The sequence below is a fragment of the Bos indicus x Bos taurus genome, chromosome 12, assembly GCF_003369695.1.
Source record: "Bos indicus x Bos taurus breed Angus x Brahman F1 hybrid chromosome 12, Bos_hybrid_MaternalHap_v2.0, whole genome shotgun sequence".
Lineage (NCBI taxonomy): Eukaryota > Metazoa > Chordata > Mammalia > Artiodactyla > Bovidae > Bos > Bos indicus x Bos taurus.
In genome coordinates this window covers 36,338,168-36,352,283 of record NC_040087.1, presented here as the reverse complement: position 1 = coordinate 36,352,283, position 14,116 = coordinate 36,338,168, and the positions used below count along the sequence as shown (strand labels likewise).

Sequence of the window (14,116 nt, the reverse complement as noted above, 5' to 3'; positions counted from 1 at the left end):
CAAGTTTTAGATGTTTCATTAGCTTAAAAACTAAATTTCTTTTTTTTTATCAAAAGAATGCAATTGTTTTAATATAAATCAGCAGGAACACTTAATTTTATAGTAAATGAAGCCTCATTTTATCTAGTTTCTTTTCCCATTTTTCTTGCAAAATCTTTTTAAATGACATAACTATAACATATATTTATTACTATAAACTTCAGATTCTACTTAGAGTATTAAAATGTTAGTATTAGATGGTATTTCCCTTCATAAATGCTAAATCTGTGAAAAATAACCTTTATATGGGTCATGTTTGTGTGATAGTAGTAGCATCTGACTTCTGTCCTGTCTTCTGTCTTTGCCAATGTCTTAGATTGTTAAGAGAGGATATTTTAAAAATTTGAATGTAACTGATTTACAGTGTTTCAGGTGTACAGTAAAGTGAATTAGTTATATCAACACATCTACATATATCCACTCTCTATTTTTTTGTTTTGTTTTGGTTCTTTTCTGATTGTAGACCATTACAGAAGTATTGAGTAGAGTCCCCTGTGCTATTATATAGCAGGTTCTTGTTAGTTATCTATTTTATATATCAGATCAGATCAGATCAGTCGCTCAGTCGTGTCAGACTCTTTGCGACCCAATGAATCGCAGCACACCAGGCCTCCCAGTCCATCACCAACTCCCGGAGTTCACTCAGACTCACATCCATCGAGTCAGTGATGCCATCCAGCCATCTCATCCTCTGTCGTCCCCTTCTCCTCCTGCCCCCAATCCCTCCCAGCATCAGAGTCTTTTCCAATGAGTCAACTCTTCGCATGAGGTGGCCAAAGTACTGGAGTTTCAGCTTTAGCATCATTCCTTCCAAAGAAATCCCAGGGCTGATCTCCTTCAGAATGGACTGGTTGGATCTCCTTGCAGTTCAAGGGACTCTCAAGAGTCTTCTCCAACACCACAGTTCAAAAGCAATTCTTCGGCACTCAGCCTTCTTCACAGTCCAACTCTCACATCCATACATGACCACAGGAAAAACCATAGCCTTGACTAGATGAACCTTTGTTGGCAAAGTAATGTCTCTGCTTTTCAATATGCTACCTAGGTTGGTCATAACTTTCCTTCCAAGGAGTAAGCGTCTTTTAATTCCATGGCTGCAGTCACCATCTGTAGTGATTTTGGAGCCCAGAAAAATAAAGTCTGACACTGTTTCCCTATATATTTTCCATGAAGTGATGGGACCGGTTGCCATGATCTTCGTTTTCTGAATATTGAGCTTTAAGCCAACTTTAGTGTGTGTATGTCAGCCCCTTCTCCCAGTTTACCCTTTCCCATCCCGTGGTAACCATAAATTTGCTTTCTACATCCATGACTCTACTTCTGTTTTGTAAGTAAGTTCATTTGTACCCCCCTTTTTTTTAGATTGCACATGTAATTGATATCATATGATATTTGTCTTTCTGTGTCTGACTTCACTCAGTATGACAATCTCTAGGTCCATCCATGTTGCTGCAAATGGCATTATTTTGTTCAAAGAGAAGGTCTTGCCACTTTCTCAAATTGACCCTCACTGTCCCCTTCACAGGATGGGAAGTACAAATTCGCAGATGGAAGTATGATCAACTAGAAAGAACATTAGACTTGGAAACAGAACTAGATCTGGATTATACCATTTATCCCAGATCACCAAAATGTTTATCCATCTCTAGGTTGTCAAATATGATATCTACAGCCTATTTAGCTGTGATAATTATAATGATCAAATGGAGTATGTCAGATTTTTTATATGATTTTTTCTTTATATGATTGTAAGAGCTGGCAGATTCAAAGTATTATAGGTACCAAATAACTATCTAAATGAATGCAAGCAATATTAATTATCTCTGCCTGGTTTCTCTTTTCTTCTGATTTTTCTCCCTTCTAATTTGTATTGTTTCTCTTGAATTTTAATGTCATCCATTTCTAACTAAATAGATATATTTTTCTATAGAAGAGAATCCCTTTTAATTTTTCCCTTTGCTTATACTGAATATGCATCATTAACAAACTGAAAAGTTTAATTCACAGAAGAATTTCGTCAGTAGGTCACCACCATGAACTTCAATGTGGACATGCTTTTTGTGACCTGTGCTTATTAATGACTGAAGAATACAGCACAATCACATGCCCTGATTGTGAGGTAAGTTTTATTGTTCATATCGATCACATTACAACATAATGTTACAGGTAAAAATGGTAGAGAAATAAAACATACTTCTAATTAGGAACTAAAAACTTGGATATTTGCTGCTGAGTCTTTTAAATAAAGAAACCTAGCAAAAGATAAGGCTTTTCACGTACGTTTTTGTAACTATTCAAAGTGATCAAAAAGAATGCAAGCTTAGGGTCATACACTTACCAGTCTACATCTGTATTTTTTTTTAAAGATTTTTTGATGTGGACCATTTTTAGAGTCTTTATTGAATGGGCCAGAACATTGCCTGTATTTTATGGGGTTTTTTTTTTTTTTTGGCCCCGGGGCATGCGGGATCTTAGCTCCATCCTCTGCATTGGAAAGTGGAGTCTTAACCATTGGACTGCCAGGGAAGTACTAAAATCTCTATCCCCTTTTTCTAAACTGATATCATGTAAGCAAATTTAGAATTTTCCTCTGCCTCTCAACCTTTGTGTGTCATTAAATTTACACTTGTAGAGATGTGTTAAAAAATAAACAACATCCTAAAGTTAACTTTAGAAGTGCTAAAAATAATGCAGTTGCACTAAAACCCATGCACTCAAGATAGTGAGAACAAATTAAGGATTTAAAATAAAATTTACTGAACTTTCTTTGCATTTACTACAAATATAAGTATTGCTCGGTTTATATATGTATGTTCCTAGAAAGTTTTCTTAATCTCTATTTAATTCTTAATGTTCCACTTGAGAGATCAGATTTTGAAGATTTGTATCGATTATTTTCTGTGGCAGCATGGCAGACAGTTAATATAGAGGCAGACCACCTGGGATGCAGTCCTAGTTCTTGTGCCCTAATCCTGAGTTTCCTCATTTGTGAGATGGAAATAATACCTGATTTTCTTATAGAATTGTAAAAGTCAAATCTGAATTATGTGTAAGTTCTCTCCAAGTTTTAAAATAAGTGTTATGGTTGACCCTTGATTATTTAGATGTGGATTAACTGGTTTGCAGGTTAACCATGATAAAAATACATATGTGAGTAATGAGTTGCTTCAGTCATGTCCGACTGTTTGCTCCTGTATAGACTGAGGCACGTCAGCCTCCTCTGTCCATGGGAGTCTCCAGGCAAGAATACTGGAGTGGGTTACCATTCCCTTCTGCAGGGGATCTTCCCAACCCAGGGATTGAACCTGCATCTCTTATGTCTCCTGCATTGGCAGGCCAGTTCTTTGCTACTAGTGCTACCAAGAATATATATAATAATGCATATTGTTTTTGTTGTTCAGTTGCTCAGCTGTGTCCGACTCTACAACCCCATGGACTGTAGCACACAAGGCTTCCCTGTCCTTCACCATCTCCAGGAGCTTGCTCAAACTTCTGTCCATTGAGTTGGTGATGCCATCCAACCATCTCGTCCTTTGTTGTCCCTTTTTCCTCCTGCATTTGGTCTTTCCCAGAAACAGGGCACGGTCTTTTCTAATGAGTCAGCTCTTCACATCAGTTGGCCAAAGTATTGGAGCTTCAGCATCAGTCCTTCCAATGAGTATTCAGGATTGATTTCCTTTAGGATTGACTGGTTGATCTTACAGTCCAAGGGACTCTCAAGAGTCTTCTTCAGCACCACAGTTCAAAAGCATCGGTCATTTGGCACTCAGGGCTTCCCTGGTGGGTCAGCTGGTAAAGAATCTGCCTGCAATGTGGGAGCCTGCCTGCAATGGTTCGATCCCTGGGTTTGGAAGATCCTCTGAAGAAGGGAAGGGCTACCCACTCCAGTATTCTGGCCTGGAGAATTCCATGGACTGTATAGTCCATGGGGTCACAAAGAGGCAGGACTGAGTGACTTTCACTTTCAGCACTCAGCCTTCTTTATGGTCCAGCTTTCACATACATATATAATAATATGTATATAAACATACAAATATGTGATTTGTGCAGGTTTAAATTACAGCAGACACATTACACACTAGAAGATATTTGTTTTGGAATTATGTACTTTATGAATCATGGCTTTTATTGTGGGAAATTCCTAGTCCCTCTCCCTTTTTTTGACAGTAGCTAGCGGCACCCCACTCCAGTACTCTTGCCTGGAGAATCCCATGGACGGAGGAACCTGGTAGGCTGTAGTCCATGGGGTCGCTAAGAGTCGGGCACGACTGAGCGACTTCACTTTCACTTTTCACTTTCATGCATTGGAGAAGGAAATGGCAACCCACTCCAGTATTCTTGCCTGGAGAATCCCAGGGACAGAGGAGCCTAGTGGGCTGCCGTCTATGGGGTCGCACAGAGTCGGACACAACTGAAGCGACTTAGCAACAGCAGCAGCAGCTCCATAGTTAAGACAAAGGGGAGCCTAGCTCCTGGTTGAAATACAATATCCCTGACAGATTGAGTCTTATGGTGGGTAAAGAGTGAATTAAGGGAAAAGAAAGAGACATTCCACTGTAACTGTCTCTGCTCATGTCTATCCTGTTCTGATATTAAAAAAACAGCAAGTTTATTAGAACAGTAACCTCTTGCCTTTTGTGGCAAATGACTTTGTGTTTAATGGTCTCTTAAAATACTAACGTATTATTTTTAGTGTTTTCGTAACATCTAATCAAGTGTTTATATTGTATTTACAAATACTAGTTTTTTATTTTGAAATTTACATTTATGTGTGCTTTTTTATTGAAGTATACTTGGCTTTACAGTGCTGTTACAAATACTGGTTTTTGATTTTAGGATTGTAGCAAATCTATTTTGTATCATTTGACTAGTTCTGCCTCTCACTTTGGGAGACATGTGGTCTGTCCCATCCTACCCACCTTTTCCCCTTTCTCCCTGTGCTATTATAAGCCACATAATTGACAGAGGACTGTATTCAGTCTTCAAATGCACTAAAGCTGGCCACTGTTTAAAGGAATCCTTCAAGAAACCTTCCTGAAATTGTTACCACTCTTTTATTAGTTTTTTTTTTTTATATAATTTATTTTTGGCTGCACTGGGTCTTCCTTGCAGCTCGACAGCTCTCTAGTTAAGGCTCTGGCTTGCGGCCCCATGGACTCTCTAGTTGCAGCCCCATGGACTGTAGCCTGCCAGGCTCCTCTGTCCATGGGATTCTCCAGGCAAGAATACTGGAGTGGGTTGCCATTTACTTTTCCAGGATATCTTCCCTTTCCATGAATCGAACCTGGGTCTCCTGCCTTGCAGGCAAATTCTTTACCAACTGAGCTACAAGGGAAGCCTTAAGGCCAGTGCCCTTAGTTGTTCTGCAGCCTGTGGTATCTTAGTTCCGCAACCAAAGATGGAACTCAAGTCCCCTGCATTAGGAGGCAGATTCTTAACCAGTTGACCACCAGGAAAGTCCCTGTTAGTTTTTAAAGTTTACATTTTTGCTGGTATCTTGTATTTGGAAAAAGATAAGGGAAGAATCAAGTCTAAATTAGTGAAAAGTCTGAATTTATAGACTATTTCCGGATTGAAGTTTATTATTTTTAAATAATGTATATGCTCTAAAAAGTAATACCTATAGTCACATTACTTTTGTTGAAGGCCCAGGTGATGCTATTTCAAGCTTAAGCCTATAATGATTCCATTCAGAGTTAATGAGTATGCTTATGTTCTTATTTCTGAGTTTGAGTACATATGAATCAGTCTTTATCTTTCATAGTGGCATGGGTTTTTTAAATAACATCTCTGTTTTTGACTGATACTCTATACCATTCAGTTGCTCAGTCGTGTCCAACTCTTTGAGACCCCATGGACTGCAGCACGCCAGGTCTCCCTGTTCATCACCAACTCCTAGGGTTTACCTAAACTCAGGTCCGTCGAGTTGGTGATGCCATCCAACCATCTCATCCTCTGTCGTCCCCTTCTCTTCTTGCCTTCACTCTTTCCCAGCATCAAGGTCTTTTCCAGTGAGTCAGCTCTTCACATCAGGTGGCCATTGTATCGGAGTTTCAGCTTCAACATCAGTCCTTCCAATGAACACTCAGGACTGATCTCCTTTAGGATGGACTGGTTGGATCTCCTCGCAGTCCAAGGGACTCAAAAGTTTGCTCCAACACCACAGTTCAAAAGCATCAATTGTTCGGCGCTCAGCTTTCATTATATTCCAACTCTCACATACATACATGACTACTGGAAATACCGTAGCCCTGACTAGACGGACCTTTGTTGGCAAAGTAATGTCTCTGCTTTTTAATATGCTGTCTAGGTTGGTCATAACTTTTCTATCAAGGAGTAAGTGTCTTTTAATTTCATGGCTGCAGTGATTTTGGAGCCCCAAAAAATGAAGTGATAGGACTGGACGCCATGATCTTAGTTTTCTGAATGCTGAGCTTTAAGCCAACTTTTTGACTCTCTCCTCTTTCACTTCATCAAGAGACTCTTTAGTTCTTCACTTTCTGCCGTAAGGGTGGTGTCATCTGCATATCTGAGGTTATTGATTTTCTCCCTGCAATCTTGATTCCAGCTTGTGCTTCCTCCAGCCCAGCATTTCTCATGATATACTCTGCATATAAGTTAAATAAGCAGGGTGACAATATACAGCCTTGACGTACTCCTTTTCCTATTTGGAACCAGTCTGTTGTTCCATTTCCAGTTCTAACTGTTGCTTTTTGGCCTGCATACAGATTTCTCAGGAGGCAGGTCAGGTGGTCTGGTATTCCCATCTCTTGAACTGTTTTCCACAGTTTGTGGTGATCCACACAGTCAAAGGCTTTGGCATAGTCAATAAAGCAGAAATAGATGCTTTTCTGGAACTCTCTTGCTTTTTTGATGATCCAGCGGATGTTGGCAATTTGATCTCTGGTTCCTCTGCCCTTTCTAAAACCAGCTTGAACATCTGGAAGTTCATGGTTCACATACTGCTGAAGCCTGGCTTGGAGAATTTTGAGCTTTACTTTGCTAGAATGTGAGATGAGTGCAATTGTGCAGTAGTTTGAGCATTCTTTGGCATTGCCTTTCTTTGGAACTGGAATGAAAACTGACCTTTTCCAGTCCTGTGGCCACTACTGAGTTTTCCAAATTTGCTGGCATATTGAATGCAGCGCTTTCACAGCATCATCTTTCAGGATTTGAAATAGCTCAGCTGGAATTCTATCACCTCCACTAGCTTTGTTCGAAGTGAAGCATTCTAAGGCCCACTTGACTTCACATTCCAGGATGTCTGGCTCTAGGTCAGTGATCACACACCATTGTGATTATCTGGATTGTGAAGATCTTTTTTGTACAGTTCTTCTGTGTATTCTTGCCACCTCTTCTTAACATCTTCTGCTCCTGTTAGGTCCCTACTGTTTCTGTCCTTTATTGAGCCCATTTTTGCATGAAATGTTCCCTTGGTATCTCTCATTTTCTTGAAGAGATCTCTAGTCTTTCCCATTCTATTGTTTTCCTCTATTTCTTTGCACTGATCACTGAGGAAGGCTTTCTTATCTCTCCTTGCTATTCTTTGGAACTCTGCATTCAAATAGGTGTATCATTCCTTTTCTCCTTTGCTTTTGGCTTCTCTTTTCACAGCTATTTGTAAGGCCTCCTCAGACAGCCATTTTGTATTTGTGCATTTCGTTTTCTTGGAGATGGTCTTGATCCCGTCTCCCGTACAATGTCATGAACCTCCGTCCATAGTTCATCAGGCACTCTGTTTATCAGATCTAGTTCCTTAAATCTGTTTATCACTTCCACTGTATAATCATAAAGGGATTTGATTTAGGTCATACCTGAATGGTTTAGTGGTTTTCCCTACTTTCTTCAATTTAAGTCTGACTTTGGCAATAAGGATTTCATGATATGAGCCACAGTCAGCTCCCGGTCTTGGTTTTGCTGACTGTATAGAGCTTCTCCATCTTTTGCTGCAAAGAATATAATGAATCTGATTTCAGTGTTGACCATATGGTGATGTCCATGTGCAGAGTCTTGTCTTGTGTTGTTGGAAGAGGGTGTTTTCTATGACCAGTGTGTTCTCTTGGGAAAACTATTAGCCTTTGCCCTGCTTCATTCTGTACTCCAAGGCCAAATTTGCCTGTTACTCCAGGTGTTTCTTGACTTCCTACTTTTGCATTCCAGTCCTATTAATGGTTAATAATAACCATTCTATAGTTATATACAGCAATATGACAGGTTTTGTTTAAGAATGTGACCATACTTAGATTCCATTACAGAAATACTGGCATTTTATTGATCATTTGGACTAAAGATCATAAGTCTAAAAATATATTGGGCCATGAGAAAATGACAAATTAACCCATCATAGGTGATTAATATATATTAAAATCACATGTGGATTGGAATAACCTACAAATTGAAAATGTAAACTAGAAGAGACTATAGGTAATTGTTTAATCTTGGGTGGAGAAGCCTTGTTATTCATCACTGAAGTCAGAACCCACAGAAGAAAGTGAAAGTCACTCAGTCAGGTTGGACTCTTTGCAACCCCATGGACTGTACAGTCCATGGTATTCTCCAGGCCAGAATACTGAAGTGGGTAGCTGTTTCCTTCTTCAGAGTATTTTCCCAACCCAGGGATGGAACCCAAGTCTCCCACAATGCAGGCGGATTCTTTACCAGCTGAGCCACCAGGGAAGTCAGAAGCCACAGAGAAAATGCTGTCTAAATTTGCCCACTATTTTTCTGTTACACGTAGCAGAAAACAAACAAGCAAAAATACCACCATAAATAATACTTAAGCAACAAGCTATTCTGGAGTAGGGGGAATAAAATCTTTATTGTATATATCAGAAGTTAAGACTCTCACAATTTTAACTGAAATCTTTTAAATCAGTTTTATTTAATATTTTCTTAAATTTTCTGGGTGAAATGTCCTGTATCAAATCTGTTGGTAGTAACAATAACCTCTTACTATGAAATGCCAGGCCAATGGGGCGTAAATGAGGAGGTGGATAGAAATTAAGATTTTAGCCCTGATTTTTAGGGGGTGCTCTTAAAAATATTTGATGAAATCTGTTTTTGTTTTTTTTTTTAAGTAACACTTTTCCTTTATTATCTAATAATAGATAACTGTCTTTGGTACATTATACTTAAAAGCTTGCCAGAACATCCTCTTCCCCACCAAACATTAACCCCACTTTAACATTTAGTAGTCTGCTACATTCCTTCCAGCATTAACCTATTGTCATAAATGTCTCCTACATAATTTTTAATGGGTGTACAATAAACCATGGTACATCAATGCTATAATATAATCTCTTTATGATAAACACTAGGTGGCTTCAGATTTTTTCACTAGGGTTTTGCACAATTCCTCAAACTCACTCCCACCAAAAAAAAAGTTCCACCAGCAGGTTCTGTTAATTATTATGTCTAAAAAAATCTATGTTTGTATTTGTCATATTTTTTTAATGTTTGGCAGTTTAATGGACAAAAAATGGGTATCTGTTTTAAATTGAAATTCCCTGAATACTAGTGAAATTGATCAATCTTTCATGTTAACTTCTCAGCTCTTTATGGAAAATCTTTAAGAGATCCTTCCAGGTCCTTTCCATATTTTCCTTTTGAATTATCTTTTTCTTAAATTGTAAGACTACTTCATGTGATAGAGATATTAACACTTTGTTCTTTGTGTTTTAACTCTTTTCTCCCAGTTTTTCACATTTAATTTTTTTATATTTAACCATTCAGAAATGTTTCCTTTTTCATTTGTTTTATCCCCCTCCTTCATGGCTTCTAAGTTTTCTTTGATTAGTCAAAACTTTCATCTCAGAGGTATACATAATTATTTTATTTTTTTTAATACATTTATCTTTTATTTTTTAGGAAGGTCCCTATTAGGTCCCTTTCTAATATATTTTATATGATGTAAGGTGGTTATGTAACTTTCTTCTTCAGAATGATTAGCTGATCCATACCATTTATTGGATTATCTTTTTTTTTTTTTTTAAAGGTCTTAGTTTATTCTCTCTCATGAAAAATCTGCAGTCACCACAGATACAGTCACTACAGAATCTTTACTGCTTCTTGCCAGGACCAGCATTGGCCTTTGCATTCCCCCTGACTTTTTTCATTCTATTCTTGCATTCCTTTTGCTGTTTTCTTGAGGTCTTTTTCTTCTCATCTAGGCTGTGTCTTAGAAGCCTGTGTTTGGGCTCATTCTTTGTGTAATCCAAGGATTCATAAACCATGCCAAAGCCAGTTGTCTTGCCACCACCAAAATAGATTCTGAATCCAAATACAAAAATGACATCTGGTCTTGTACATTTTGGCTAGTTTTTCCTGAATTTCTGTTCTGGTTACTGTTGCCTTCCCAAAGTAAAGAACCTAGATTACCATTTATTTCCACTGAAGTAGTCGGTTGGTCATGAATTTCCTGGTCTGTTACTGTGTCATTCATGATGGCACCTATCTTCAGGCAGCCAGAGAGTTAAAGAGCTTTTTTGTCTATTTAATTGAAATCCAAAATCACTGCAGATGATGATTGCAGCCATGAAATTAAAAGACGCTTACTGGAAGAAAAGTTACGACCAACCTAGACAGCATATTAAAAAGCAGAGACATTACTTTGCCAACAAAGGTCTGTCTAGTCAGGGCTGCAGTTTTCCAGTAGTCAGGTATGGATGTGAGAGTTGGACTCTAAAGAAAGCTGAGTGCCAAAGAATTGATGCTTTTGAACTGTGGTGGTGGAGTAAACTCTTGAGAGTCCCTTGGACTGTGAGGAGATCCAGCCAGTCCATCCTAAAGGAGATCAGTCCTGAGTGTTCATTGGAAGGACTGATGTTGAAGCTGAAACTCCAGTACTATGGCCACCTGATGTGAAGAGCTGACTCATTGGAAAAGACCCTGATGCTGGGAAAGATTGAAGGCAGAAGGAGAAGGGGAACTCAGAGGATAAGATTGTTGGATGGCATCGCCGACTCAATGGACATGAGTTTGGGTAAACCTCAGGAATTGGTGATGGACAGGGAGGTGTGGCGTGCTGCAGTCCATGGGGTCTCAAAGAGTTGGACATGACTGAGCGAATGAACTGAAAATATTTTAGTTCTGTTTATTTTATTTATTTATTTTTAGTTCTATTTAGTTGATAGTTGCCAAATTACTGATTTCCTCAAAAATTAAAATAGGATATAAATGTCACTTAAGTATGTTTTTCTTTGACTTAAAGATGATGTAAGGATCTTTTCATTTTTCTATGAATAGCACACTAGTTTTTTTGAATTCTGTATAAACAATTTACTGAATGATTTTTTGGTTTTTTGTTTTTAATCTTTTGTCCTAAGGTTGCTACAACTATAAGTACAAAACAAGAATACTGCCCAATAGATGGATATATTAAAGAAGATTCTTTTATGGAAAAATATCCGCCTAAAAAGTATGGTCCATGTGCACTTATTTTAGTATTTAAAATTCATTGTATTTCTGAAAGTTATTTTAGAGTTATTGATAAAAGGTCATTCTTATATCCGTATCTCTAACCCATTGTTTACAGAATGCTCTTTAAGTTTATAATTTGTCTGAGCTGTTAATGAAGTGGAGAATCCAACTCCTAAAGAAGCAGCATTAGTATGTACTCATTTAAAGTGAGGGGAAACAATTCACAATTACCATTTCTTCACCCTACTTAATTCTTTAAGTCTCTTTTGCATACCTCAGCTCTTCCAGATTATTTGCTGCTCTGTGGTTCTTCATGGCCTAGCCAATGAAATCCAAAATCCTTTAGGCTAGCATTCCTGACTTTTCACATGACTGCTGCAGGTCCTCTGTCCAGGTTTAAATGGGTGCTTAGAAACCAACAGAACAGTTATTTATTTAGAAAATAAAACGACTTAGCTAAAGTCTACTTACTGCTTATTGATAGAGCCAGAGGTAGAACTCAGGCTTACTGAATGCCAGTACTGCTCCCACCTCCTCTATTTGTATTCCATCAATCACTTCCTCCGTAACCTCTGAGTGGAATGATTAGAATAAATCTTTAGGAATCTTTGTGGCTGCATGAGAGTCAGTGGCCATAACAATTGGGACATCTTCAGGAATCTAGCAGTTGACTTACCAGGTGAGGGAGGCTGACTTTTTTTTAAAGAGTGCTAAGGATTATGCACCCACTTCAGAGGAGGGAGCCCTTGCTCAGCTCTAGCCAGTTACTGCTATGTGTTAAGATATCCCAGTGGTGCCAGGTTATCCTTCTCAAGACAAAACAGAAATCTGGAATTTCTTTGTGAAGCTTTCTTGTTTTTTAAACATGAAAGCCAAATCTGATTGTAGTTTTGTCTAGATGGCATGTAGTGTCAAATATGGTTGCAAAGTGAAATTTTACTTTCATAAGTAGATGAATCTGTTTTAGGTATCCCAGTTTTTTCCAAATTGCCAGTTTTCAAATTAGTTCTCCATGTCAAGTATACTTAGGTTAAAAACTCTTATTTCCTAATTTCAGTAGAGTTTGGTTTAAATAGTGATATGCTTTAAAATAGAAGTGTTCCTTGATACATGATGCATTGCCTTCCTGGTTTTTCTTTAGTATTTTGAAACAGGAATTGAATGATGGACTCCTTATGGCTAATGCATTCACATGTTTTCAAGAACATGGATATCCACTTTTTAAGTAATCAAATGTTTAAAAATTACTTTGTGTATCATTTCTTCCTACGAGACTAATCATCATAGTTTCTTCTATAAGCTGTTTTAGGCTATGATTAACTTATTCTTGCCAGCCAACGTAGGGATATAAAGATAAAAAATAGGCAAAAACTCTGTCATCTATGGACAAGAAATGCAGCTTGCTTTTCATTTGAAATTACCTAGTAAATTTAGTACCTCGTTAGCCAGGCCTGTAAGTACATTTTTTAATAGCTGGCATTTGTTTGTATACTTACTTGCTTTAATTGAGCTTAAGACAGTTGAGTGATTATCAACATCTCTACCAAAAAAAATCAGGGAAGGAGAAAGGATTAAGAAATTAAAGCACAATTTATACTATAAGCTATTATTTTCAGGCATTGGTTAAGAAGTTGAATTCTTGGTTAAAGTTAGCTTTTATATGAAAACATGTCTAGTCATGATTTTCCTCTCTTTGCTTTTCACAGATAATTGAGAACTCATTGTAAATGTCCTTATAAGTCATCATAAGAATTATTTTTAATAGAGGGTAAAAATCAAAATAGAAGATTAAAACCATTATGTTAATGTTGATACTTAAAATAATGTACTTGACATTTTCCAGGATGAGGAATTGTTCTCAGGACTTTGAAAAGACTGCTCATCAACAAACTATTAGTTTAGAACATTCAGCCTCCACACCCAGGACTGTTTTGAACCCATCAGCTGTAATACAGGTATGAAAAATGTAATTCATGAAGTGAGATAAGGCCAAACATTTTTACTTTTCTCTAGTAGCTTGACTTTCCTGTGCTCTCAAGGGTCCTATAATTCAGATTCTTTTGGGAAGTTTAAAGGTAAACCTTCACTCCTTGCTTCAGTCTCTTTATTTTATTCTAAACTATGCCTCAACAATTGTTTTCTTTCCAAGTCAACATATTCTGCCTTTGATCAACTGTTAGTGCTCTTGATATTGAGATTTTATTTATTTAGATATTTAGATTGAATTCAGATTTTATGAAACTTGTATAAGATACAAGTTTCCAAATTCTAAGTATAATTTTCCAGTTATTTTTAATGGCAGCTAAAAGACCTAGTGGCACTTACTGATGATGATGTAATTCTTGTTGGAAGACTGAATTTTATCAGTTATGGCTTTTGATAACTTTAAATAATATATTCTTTTAATTGAAGGTTAGAAACAGAACAAATTCCAAAGTGCTATTGAGTAGAATATTGTCGTTTTGTTAAGGAGATTATTGGTGGGCTGGGGGAGGAAAGAGCACTGTCTTCCGTGTTTAAATCTTTTTTTTCCCCATAAGAATTTTCTTTTGTTTTTATCAAGGAATTTCTGTACGTTAATTTTAGTCTTTTTTTTTTTTTTTTTCTTTTCTGGCCATGCCACCCAGCATACGGAATCTTAGTTCTCAACCAGGGACCA

At 37.5% G+C, this 14,116-nt stretch overlaps 1 protein-coding gene and 1 pseudogene across 1 annotated transcript in view; one reads left to right on the top strand and one right to left on the bottom strand.

Moving 5' to 3' along the window:
- Nucleotides 1–14,116, top strand: part of RNF17 (ring finger protein 17) — a 110,867-nt gene that overhangs the window by 1,171 nt on the left and 95,580 nt on the right. Inside the window, exons 2-4 of the mRNA XM_027557653.1 lie at nt 2,064–2,158; nt 11,364–11,455; nt 13,301–13,412. Of these exons, the coding sequence (XP_027413454.1) occupies nt 2,064–2,158; nt 11,364–11,455; nt 13,301–13,412 (299 nt within the window). The remainder of the gene's footprint in view (nt 1–2,063; nt 2,159–11,363; nt 11,456–13,300; nt 13,413–14,116) is intronic.
- Nucleotides 10,098–10,480, bottom strand: LOC113902418 (annotated as a pseudogene).